Genomic DNA, 12,126 nt, shown 5'->3' with positions numbered 1-12,126 from the left:
TTACAATCTGACCCTACCTGGAAATCTTACTTTTGTATATCTGACAGAAGAAGACCAAGTCTTCAGGAAAAAATCCAGAAGTGACTTAACTTTTAACAGTGAAGACTCTCTCAAATATTAGCGTTTCAGAAAACACCGCCCGATAGATTTAGAATTGCAAGAAAGGGAGGATTGCTTGAGCTGACTCTAGCACCTCTGGCCTCAAAATGGGTGTCAGGAGACCCCAGAACCCCTCAATCCCAGGCACAAGTCATTGACTTTAAATACTCAAGACTCCATGTCCTTTACAAAGACTTCTTGTCTGGCTGGCCCAGGACCCTGATGAGGCAGTAGGGGATGAGACTTGCAGATGCCAGGGGCACTGTTGCACTCTTGCAGAAGGACAGGGCATAGAAGATCGTCTCATATTGGGATGGGGGTTTCAAAGAGTCAAAGAAGTGCAGGAAGACCAAGGAGGCCAGGATGCAGCTGAGGCGGAAGGGTAGCCACTTGCTGAGTTTGCCCTTGCAGCTCTCCCTGTACATACTGGAATTGAGAGCCAGCCCCAGGCCAAAGAGGGTCCCCAGGTTCCTGAAGAGGCTGGCAAAGGGTGTGCTGTCAATTAGGACCCATTCCGGTCGTTCACACCATCTCTTGGCTTTCTCCAGAGTCCACAGGAGTTCTACACCCAGCCCCTTTAGCAGCAAGTAGAATCCAATGGCAAAGCTGAACAGGAAGAAGGTAATAAGAAAATATTTCTTGAGACTGGCATTGTAGATACTCTGGATGTGGCGGAAGGTTTCAGCAACAGCAATGCCTGTGTGGAAAAAGAATGATGTGTCATGCTGGGCCTTCACCTAGAGGTAGGTTTGCAGTAACAGATGACATGTCATTGATCCTGCCAATGTGGAATGAAGTCACAGCTGCCATGTCAGAGGTCATTTGCTTTATTCACATGTGTGACTTGGTGTCCTCAGCCATAAACTCTTGGATAGAAAGGTCATGTCTCATATGTTCCTACCACCTGCAGATTTCCTGTGGGGGTGGGAGGTTCTCCTGTCTCTACTTGAGTCCCCTCAGGGGTGGAAAACAGATGACTGCTAGGCAGCTCATTTCACCTTTAAATAGATTTTATTGTTTAAAAGTTCTTTCTAATGCTAAACTGAAATCTGTCCTCTTCAGTGCTATTTATTGGTCTTAGTTTTTTTCTGCAGAAGTTAATAAATTGTAAATCTAATCCCTCTCTAACACATTTGTATATTTTCTCTTCTCTAGTCTGGGGAAAGACATGTCTCCTATTTCCCTAAAGTGATAGCCAAGGAGATTTCAAAAAGTTTGTGAAAAAATGGAATAGAAAGATAATCGATTTCTTTTTCCATAAACTTTTTGAAACTGGCACCTCCCACAAAGTCAAGAAATTATTTCTTACACTTCACCTAAATATTTTCTGTCCTTTATTAACTGGATCTAAGAAAACACAGTTATTCAAAACTCAGAAGCTACAGAAGATATTAACAATAGGTAACTAACTAGTAGATTTGTAAACGAATGTATTTCCTGGAACAAATGTTCCCTGGGCTATTTGTGTTACATTGTTAAATTTGATTGTCATAAAGTGCTGTGGAGTCAGTTCTAACTAATAACGAATGACCCTATATAGGGTTTCCTAGGAGTGGCTGGTGGATTTGAACCACCAACCTTGCAGTTAGCAGTCCAATGCTTATCCTGTAGCGCATTTAAATTTAATAATTTTAATTTAATTTAATTTAAACTAAATTAGGGAAATCAGTAACAATTAAATAATGTAGAAAGCTTGGAAACTTCAGGCTAATTCAATTGGGTAAATTAATTTGAAGCATTACACATTTTCTGGAACATACTTAATTGGTCCAGTATAGGTAGTCCACCGGAGATTTTCTTTCTTTTTTTAAAAAAAACAACAACTTTTTGGTGTGTGTTTGGACTGGACAAAGGTGTCCATTGAACTATTCATGCATATTTTGTTTCACGTCATTGATGATAATGTAACATCACTTATCCTATCCAGTCCTGTTTTCCTAACCCTTCTGAACTTTGTCCTTGGGTAAATGCTCTCCTTTGCATCTCAAATGGTTGATGAGTCTAAGGTGGGCAGTCCCTCTTTAGTGTTATTGCTCCCCCCATAGATCTGGCTAGTGTTTGGCTGAAACTTGAGCCATGGGTTTACCCTTGATTTTCAACCTACTGAGATGCTAACGCATTGATTCCAAATGGTATGGCTCTCATGCTGGGATTTTGTGAATAGGAGAAAAGGTGTAGTGGGGGCAGGAAAAGGGAGTTGGAGCAGCTGATACCTGAGAAGACTCCAGCAACAACCTGATGGGGAAAATGAGCAGCAAGATAGATTCGAGACAGACAGACGTTCAGCTGCACGGCCCAGAACCCCAACCACAAAATGATGTTCAGGCACCTGCAATGGAAGAGACAAGCATCTCAGAACCCAGATGCAGAAGCTTCAGCAAAGAGGAAGAATTTGGAGACTGGTAATCATATCTCTAAGGAGCTCTGGTAGCGTAGTGGTTACGAATCGGGCTGCGAACCTTAAGGTCAGCGGTTCGAAACTACCAGCCGCTCCGTGGGAGAAAGATGAGGCTTTCTACTCCCGTAAAGATTTACACCCTCGGAAACCCTGTACAGGGTCGCTATGGGTCGGAACCGACTCGACGGCACTTAACAACAACAACAATCATATCTCTGGTAGCTGGTAGTGTAGTGGTTACGAATCGGGCTGCGAACCTCAGGGTCAGCAGTTTGAAACTACCAACTGTTCCACGGGAGAGCGATGAGGCATTCTGTTCCTGTAAAGATTTACAGCCTCGGAAACCCTGTACAGGGTTATGAGTCGGAACCGACTCCATGGCACATAACAACAACAACAACCATAGTTTACTTCAGTAATCTTTTTTCATAAAGTTCAAAGGTCCAAAGCTCAAAGACAGTCTGTGGCTAGAAGTGTGAAGCATGTTTAGTGAACTTTACCTATTATTTTTAACAGATACTATCATCTAGTTTTTACGTAGCTATTTTAGCTGTTACTAATTAAGGATTTGGAGTCTTGGTGTGGTGCTGTGGGTTAATGCGTTGGACTTCAAGGTTGCTTTGAACCTCAAGGTCAGTGGTTCAGGCTCCCCAGCCACTCCTCGAAAACCTATACAGGGTCGCTATGGGTCAGAACCAACTCCACAGCACTTAACAACAACAACAATTAAGGATTTACAAAGTAGCTGAATACTCACTAGTCAGAATGTGTGTTGGTTTATTTTAAGCCTTGATTGGCAACTCTATAGTTTTGACAGAAATGATTTTTAAAATTTAATCCTACCATCTTTGTTGTTGCTGTTAAGTGCTGTTGAGTTGGTTTCAACTCATAGAGACCATGATGGGGTTTCCAAAGAGAAGCTGGCGAGCTTGAACCACCGACCTTGTGGTTCAGACCGACCTTGTGGTCCAGTGCTTTATCCTACAGTGCCACACCAGGTCTCCACCACCTTACTACCTGCTCTTAAGAAGCCAAAGCACCAAACCCATTGCCTTTGAGTCTATTCTAAGGACAGAGCAGAACTGCCCTATAGGTTTCCAAGGCTATCATCATTACAGGAGCAGACTGCCACAGTTTTTTCCTGCTGACCTGTCTGCTGTTTCAGTTAGGCACTGTGCCACCATGGCACCTTTGATCTTGAGGTGTCCCTTTAATTCATTAGACCTTGTTTTCTTATCTGTTAAGTAAGGGTGTACTGCTGGGCCCCTTCCAGCTCGAACATTCTGTGACTGCTCTGCACCCTCAGCAGAAGGGCCAGCACTCTTATCAGTGTTGCCCCACGGTGTGGGAATGGGCTGGGGGCGCTGTGAAAGAGAACAGGGGCGTGTCTGCTACAAGGAGAGCTACCGCTTGCCCTCCACCTGCCACAGTGCTGAGTTCTTACCGAAATCTGTAGGTTGTTCTTTTCTTTCCTCGGACGATAGAAAGGATGGACGTGACCATCACATAGTATACTCCTGCTGTTCCCATGGCATGGCCGGAGGGACTCCCTAAAGGGCGGGAAAGAGATGAATGGATGAAAAATGAGAAGGTCTCCATCTGGGAGACTGTCTCAGGGTGTCATCTAGCCGTCCTTCCTTCCATTCATCCACCTATTGAGCCTTCCATGTAGCCATCTATCTTGCCTTCCATCCATTTACTCATTTACACTGGAGGACAAGGAAGAAGTCCCTGAGGAAGGGATGCTGGTATGAGACACAAGGGGGAGTGAAAAATGAAACTAAACCCCACCCACTGCCATCGCGTTGGTTCTGACGCATGGTGACCCCATAAGGAGGAGGATTGAAATGAGTAAGTTTTCCTATCTATCCTTTGATTAAACAAAAGGAGCTCTGGTAGCGTAGTGGTTATGAATCGGGCTGCGAACCACAAGATCAGCAGTTCGAAACTACCAGCTGCTCCGCAGGAGAAAGATGAGGCGTTCTGCTCCTGTAAAGATTTACAGCCTCGGAAACCCTGTACAGGTTCGCTATGGGTTGGAACTGACTTGAGGGCACTTAACAACAACAACAACATACTATTGTAACTAATAACCTGCAGACAGAGTGTGGGATTGGACACACAGCTCAGTGGAGACATATCCGTGGACCAGGTCACTGGGCAGGATAGCCAGGAGCTCAGGCCTCTACCATTTACCCTTCTCTGGATAAGAGGCCATAGTGCAGTTACTCTCCCAAGCGGAGTACCCTTGCCTCTCTGGTACCAACCATTTAGATTCTGAAAACATCAGATCGATTTCTGAAGAGACAGCAATATGACTACCTGCTGAAGTGAATTAAAATGTAGCTGTACTCAGTGAAGCCAGGACAGAGCTCAAAGCAGTGACTGTCCTCATATTCCCACTAAGTCATTATGGGGCTCATGATGAGCAAAGGCTCACTGATAGAATTCTTGCCTTCCACGTGGGAGACTTGGGTTTGATTCTTGGCCAGTGCACCTTGGGTAGTCACAACTGTCTATCAGTGGAACTTCCAGACTATGATAGAAAAGGAAGAAAGGCCTGGTGATTACTATAGAAAATTAGCTAGTGGATGTTGTATGAATCACACCAGTCAGATCTGTAACAGATCATGGGATGATTCAGGATCAGGCAGCATTTCATTCTACTATGCATTGTTACCATGAGTCAGGAACCAATAGCATGATAGTACGGTACACCCAGCTTCTGTGTCTAAGGGGGGGGGGGACTCTCACCTGGCCCAGTCTCACAGGTGACAGGGAACTGTTTTATCAGGGGCACAGAGGTGTTGCTGTAGTAATCAGTGTCTAGGACCCACCAGTATGGTCGCTGCCCAAAGAGGATCCTGTGGAAAAACAGAAGCAAGGTGTGGAGTTATTGAATGATCCTTTCCCCAAAGAGCACCTTTAAGAACAGAGATTAACTTGAAGAGAAGAATCACATAATTCTAAACAGAACACTCGTAGCCTTGGTTGGCTCCAGGAAGAGGAGCCAGCTGTCTGGGAAGAGGCATGGGCGGGAGACTTACAGTAATACAATTTATCAAGCATAAATAAACACAAGATCCTAAAAATCCACATAAATGGTTGCTATATGACATTTTTTTCTTTTTTTCACCTCAAGGAGAAATTTGTCCTGGAAGGATGCTCTAAAGATTTGAAACTGCAATTTGTAAATTGGGCTTGCATATGCTATGGATTCCTCTTTCTTTCTTCAGGTCTTATGAATCCTGTGTTTCCTCAGACATGAGAGGATGTACCCCAGCCTCAAGGAGAAACCTTCGAGGAGATGTGACTTCCTTCCCCATTGGAAGCTTAAAGATGCACTAGCTATAGAAGCTTGTCAGTGTCCTCTGTGCTTTGAAATCTCTCAGACAAATCAATTTCCCCTTTAAAAGTACAGACTATGTTTTTCACTGTGAAGACAGGTATCAAAGGCTAGTTAAGACCCCTCGTCTACCCTGCAGTCTTGCTCTGGTGAGTCTCACCTGATTCTGGAGCAGCTGCTAATTAATGCTGACCTCTCCAACTCAGCTAATCCAGACATCACATTCATGGGTCACTAAATTCAGCTATTTGGAATAACCCTTTATCCTTTTATATTTTATGGTTATGCTGTTGAATAAGGGAAATTATAGACACCATTCAGTAGGTTTGCCACCAGAGGTTTCAGGACTTCCATCAGTATGCCTATGGCTTCTTAACCCACTAACATATATATTTTTAGTTCTAAGGGCTTTTACTGTTTATGATTAAAGCATATCAAAGCTAGAGGAGAGCTTAAGAGTAGAGATAGTTTTCAGGATAGTAAAGGTCTTAGAAGGCAGCTAGTCCAACCACTTTATTTTCTAGATGAGGTAACAGAGGCCAAAACAATGATGTGTGGGGATAAGCTGGCATAGGCTCTGCTTTTGTTTAAGTTTTAACAAGTCCAAGTCAGTTCCAACTCATAGTGACCCTGGTGGTTCAAACTCATCAGCCACTCCTTGGAAACCCTAACAGGGTTGCTACTAGTCAGAACCAAATCAATGGTACTTAACAACAACAACATTAGGTTTCCAAGGAGCAGCTGGTGGGTTTGAACCACTGACCTTGCAGTTAGCAGTCCAGTGCTTATCCTACAGTGCCACACCAGGACTCCTGGCACAAATCAGTTCCAACTCATAGCAACCCTGTATAAGGTTTCCGAGGAGCAGCTGGTATGTTTGAACCACCGACCTTGAGTTCAAACCAACCTTGCAGTCCAGTGCTTACTCTACAGAGCCACAGCAGGACTCCACTGATTAACCAGAGCCAATTGTTTAGTATTCAGAATTTTTGCAAGCTGAAACTATTACTAGGTTGAAAGGAGTTGTTAGATGCTGTCCACCTTATCCACAACACAACAGGACACTACCTGGTCCTGCTCCGACCTCAGGATTGTTATGTTTGGGTCCATTGTTACTGTCACTGTGTTAATCCATCTCATTGGGGGTCTTCCTCTTTTTCTGCTGATCCTCCACATTACCAAGCGTGATGTCCTCCTCCTAATAATATGTCCAAAGTATGAGAGACAAAGTCTCATCACGGTTGCTTCTAAGGAGCATTCTGGCTGTGCTTACTTCTTCCAAGACAGAAAGTGACTGTGGTGGGAATATTTACATCAGGGAAATTGGCAAATGCTAAAATCAGGACTTCACCTTCCCTAGATACAACACAGTGCTCAAGAGCATTTCCTCTGAAGCCTGCTTGCCTGGTTCAGATCCAACATGGCCCTTCAGCGAGCTAGCCATGTTGGTGTAGTGATTTAGCTCAGGGTCTGGGGCTCCTCATCAGTAAAGTAGTAGTAACTACCTCATACAAAGGCACTTACTAACTATTCAATAAATGTTAACTATGATTGTTATTAAGATTCCAGAAATAACCTGGGACCTGGTGTGGCACTGTAAGATAAACCCTGGACTGTAAACCTTAAGGCCATCAGTGATCCTTGAAGCCCTCTATCTGGTCCTTATGAATTGGAACTGACTCGAGAGCACTTACCAACAACCTAAATGTACAGATTATAAAACAGAAACTCAGAGCGGTGAGGATGTGACTTGCTAAAGACAAAGATGCTGCTGGTGGACCAAGAGCTGGAACCCACTTCCCGGAATTACTTTTCATTACTCCACATAACAGGTTTTTGCGTTATCTTTTTCATTCTTCACACATCATCTTTCATACGTCTTTGCTTCCTGTGGTGCTTCAAGGTACCAGAACTGCCTTTTTAAATTTTTTGCTTAAAGCCTATAATTCAGACTTTTTACTAAATCCAACCATCTTTCCACCCCTTCAATCCAGATGTAGCAGGCTTTCCTGCATTTTCAATTCACTGACAGCAGTTTCTTTGCCTTCCCTTTTGATGCAAATGACCCGAAGGCAAGAGGGGGCAGAGTAACCTGTGGCTTCCTGAATATCCTGAGGACAACAGCTTCCTAGGATGCCAGTCATTTCCAGGGAGAAGAGCAGGTAGCCTCTTCCTTTGCTCATCTCCTGTCTGGCTGGCTCTCCTTGTTGTTGCTGTTAAGCGCCTTCGAGTCCATTCCAACTCCTAGTGACCCTGTATAGCATTTCCAAGGAGCAGCTGGTGGGTTTGAACCACCAGCCTTGCTGTTAACAGTCCAGTGCTGATCCTACAGTGCCGACCAGGACTGTGGTTCTTACTCACCACTTAAAGACGAGGTTGAGCCAGTCTCCAATCACAGCTACCCAGAGGAGTTTGATACCCACAGCTTCTCGAACATGGAACCAGATGGGGAAGAGCACATAGTAGGCATTCCTAAGATCTGCCACCACAGACACCCAGATGAACCAGTCCTGGGAGTTCTGGTAATTCACCTGGAGGTAACGTGTTGACTGAACTCCAAAGTCGTGAAGAACGTTCATGCCTTCCCCTAGCCCCATTCCTTTGACACCACAGTAAACCGTCAGCTGAGCCCTTGCAGTACTTTCAGGCTTGGTGGTAATTGCTCTGCTATCAGCCAGCGCCTTGCCTCTATTTTATACACTTTGCAGCCAGTCGGAAGGTCAACCAGTCCTGATCTTTGGACTCAAAAGCTACTTTTGTCTAAAATCTATCGATCAAAGGTGCATCACCAGTAGGTTGATGCAAACATGTTTGGGGTGATTTACGTAAAATAAAAAACAGGCACACAAAAACAGCCTGATCTGCCGTGCGCTTGGCAGGGCAATCATTAACTTAGGCATATTGCTTGACAGAGCAAGGGGTTGCCCTCTTGGTCTCTCAAAGCTGCCAGAGACCCAGGACAGAGGCTAATTCCACAATGGTTCTTACAAAAGTGTCTGTTTCCTTAAGTCTGCGAGTGCATGTGTTCGGAGACAAAGACTGTCTTGGTGAAGGCCTTGTGCACTAGCTATTCAAGTTTTTCAAGTTATTACTTTAAAACTATATAGTAAGTTTTATCATACTGGGGACTGTCACCCAGCTGGCCTTTCCTTAACTTCATTAGGTTCTAGGAAATGTGTCTGGTTTGGAAGATAAGACTCTCTTCTCAGTATTGGCCCCATATCTCTGGGCCAGAAAATAATCCTATTTGAATGCATGAATTCATCTGATGTTCTTAAAGTTAGGGCCTTTTGGTTTTTCATACATAAGTTTAAGCAATAGCTTGAATGCATGTTCCTGCAAAAGCAATATGACTGTGTAACCCTAAATCAGAACAACAGAAAATTGATGACTGAGGACTTTACAAGAAGTGTTTGAAGTTCTTGGTTATTTTTGAGATAAGGGTTTCTACACCTTGAGCTGTTGTTGTTTTAATTAAGTGCTGTTGAGTCGATTCTGACCCATAGCGACACTTTATAGGGCTTCCAAGGAACAGCTAGCTAGTGAGCTTGAACCACAAACTTTGCAGTTCAAACAACTTTACAGTCTGATGCATTAGCCCACAGCCCCACCCCTGGACTCCATCTTGCACTGTTGTTGTTGTGGTTATGTGCCGTGGAGTCAGTTCCAACTCATAGCCACCCTGTACAGGGTTTCCGAGGCTGTAAATCTTTATGGGAGCAGAAAGCCTTCTGCTTCTCCCGCATAGCAGCTTGTAGTTTCCAACTGCTGACATTGTGGTTTGCAGCCTGATTAGTAACCTCTACGCTACCCGAGCTCCTTTCTTGCGATGCAGTTGGAGATAAATTGTTGTTAGTTGCCTTCTAGTTGATTCTACTCATGTGTGCAGAATGGCACCATTCCACAAGGTGTTCAAGACTGTGACTTTTTAGGAGCAGATCACCAGACCTTTCAGCTAGTTGTCAAGTGCTTAAATATTTGCACCATCCAGGGACTCATCTTGGAGAGAATGCTGTTGTTCAGATGCGTCAAGTCAGTTCTGACTCATAGCGACCCTGGCAACTCTATGCACAGCAGAACAAACGCTGCTCGGTCGGTCCTGCATCACCTATATGTATAGTGCCGTCGAGTCTGTTCTGACCCATAGTGACCCTGTATAGAGTTTCTGAGGGGTAGCTGGTGAGCTTGAGCCGCTGACCTTGCAGTTCAAACAGACTTTTCAGTCCAGCACATTAATCCACAGTGCCACACCAGGACTCTGCTCCTTGGAAACTGCTCTTCCGTTGCTGTGGGTTGGAACCGACTTGATGGCACTTAACAACAACAACATATATATACAGGAGTGTGGTGGCTTCATAGGATAAGCACAGGACACAAACTTTTTGAAGCCCCCTTATATATGTGTATATACAAATACATACATACATACACACATACATGCATATATATATATTTAAGGAGTCCTGGTGTGGCGCTGGACTGCAAGGTTGGTTTGAACTGCAAGGCTGGCAGCTCCAGCTCACCAGCCACTCTTTGGAAACCCTACACAGGGTCACTATGAGTCAGAACCAACTGGACGGCATTTAACAACACCAACAATGTATGCATTTAGTTTTTAAAACTACCAGAAAGACAATGCAATTTTATTACTACTATTAATGCCAACAAGATATAAATATAACTAACAAACACCAAGGTATGAGAGAACACACTTCCTGCTCACCTGCAGGAGCAGAAACCAGCCTGTAAGTATGGAGAGAACAAAGACTTTATGCTCAGGTCACCTGGGAGAAGGAAGCCGGGGAAGTGAGTCCGGGCATGAACTAGTGCATTTTCAAGGATAAAGGTCAGTGGGGAAGAACACTTTAAAAAAATACACCTGAACTTCCCATTAGTAAGTTCATATTGACTTGTAAGGGGTAAGCTGAGGACAGGGAAAGAGAAGCTCAGAGCTGACGAGACTAGCAAATGTTGGCAACATCCCATGCTGGAAATGATTAAAACAGCATTTATAAAATTTAGAAACAGATAATGGTCATGGTTACAAAACATGATGAACACAATTAATGTTGTTGAATTGTGCATGTGAAACATGTTCAAATCACAAATGTTTTGTTACAAATATATTTACCACATGTTCTGGACTGCTAAACACTAGGTTGGTGGTTCAAACTCACCAGCCGCTCCTCGGAAATCCATACAGGGTCATTATGAGTCTTAACTGACTCAATGGCACTTAACAACATGCCCCTTGGAGTCCTGGTGTGGTATTATAGGATGACCACTGGACTGTAAACCAAAAGATAGGCAGTTCAAATCCACCAGTTGATCTTCAGAAACCCTATTCAGGTTCAGTGTAAGTCTGCACTTAACAATAACAACAACAATAACCATTGATTATAATCCCATTTGGAAATGGGTTGTATTTGTTATGTTAATGACTCAGAATTAGTGTGGGGTGTTTTGAGTCGATCTCTTGTGAAATATAAAAGAGATAAAACAAAGGAGCAAGCAGAGCAGAGATAGCAGAAGAGAGATGCCCAGAAGCAGAAGCTGAAGAGACAAGGACCCAAAACTAAGAAAGAGAGAAAGTTATCCCCTAAAGTTGGTCCTCTAAATTTAGACTTCTAGCGTCCTAAAATATGGATTGTACCACAATGTAAATAAAACAAAAATCCTCACAACTGGACCAATAAACAACATCATAATAAATGGAGAAAAGATTGAAGTTGTCAAAGACTTCATTTCACTTGGATTCACAAGGAAGCAACAGTCAAGAAATTAAATGACGTATTGCACTAGGCAAATCTGCAGCACAAGACCTCTTCAAAATATTCAAGAGCAAAGATACCAGTTTAAGGATTAAGATGTGCCTCATTTAAATCATAGTATTTTCAATAGCTTCATATGCATATGAAATCTGGATAGTGAATAAGGAAGACAGTAGAAGAATTGATACATTTGAGTTATGGTTTTGATGAAGAATATCGAAAGTACCGTGGACTTCCACAAGAAGAAACAAATCTGTTGGAAGAAGTACAGCCAGAATGCTCCTTAGAAGTAAGATTGGTGAGACTTCCTTCATCTCTTGAATTTGGGACACATTGTCAGGAGGGAGCAGTCCTTGGAGAAGGACATCATGCTTGGAAAAGTGGAGACTCAGTGAGAAAAAGGAAGACCCCAACAAGATGGGCTGATACAATGGCAGTAACACTGGGCTTACACATAACAACAATTATGAGGAAGATGCAAGGTTGGGCGGTGTTTTGTTCCCTTGTGCATA

At 43.5% G+C, this 12,126-nt stretch overlaps 1 protein-coding gene across 1 annotated transcript; it reads right to left on the bottom strand.

Moving 5' to 3' along the window:
• Window positions 1–229: 229 nt before the first annotated feature.
• Window positions 230–8,503, bottom strand: G6PC (glucose-6-phosphatase, catalytic subunit). The gene is made up of 5 exons (XM_006832694.1): window positions 8,205–8,503; window positions 5,252–5,361; window positions 3,942–4,047; window positions 2,313–2,428; window positions 230–796 (listed from the first exon to the last, which is right to left on the bottom strand). Exons 1-5 carry the CDS (start codon window positions 8,438–8,440, stop codon window positions 285–287), a joined length of 1,080 nt encoding a protein of 359 aa, XP_006832757.1. The 5' UTR covers window positions 8,441–8,503; the 3' UTR covers window positions 230–284.
• Window positions 8,504–12,126: the final 3,623 nt, after the last annotated feature.

Source organism: Chrysochloris asiatica, unplaced genomic scaffold (assembly GCF_000296735.1).
Source record: "Chrysochloris asiatica unplaced genomic scaffold, ChrAsi1.0 scaffold00007, whole genome shotgun sequence".
Taxonomy (NCBI): domain Eukaryota; kingdom Metazoa; phylum Chordata; class Mammalia; order Afrosoricida; family Chrysochloridae; genus Chrysochloris; species Chrysochloris asiatica.
Note: the sequence above shows the minus strand (reverse complement) of the source record. Positions and strands in the feature narration are given on the sequence as shown.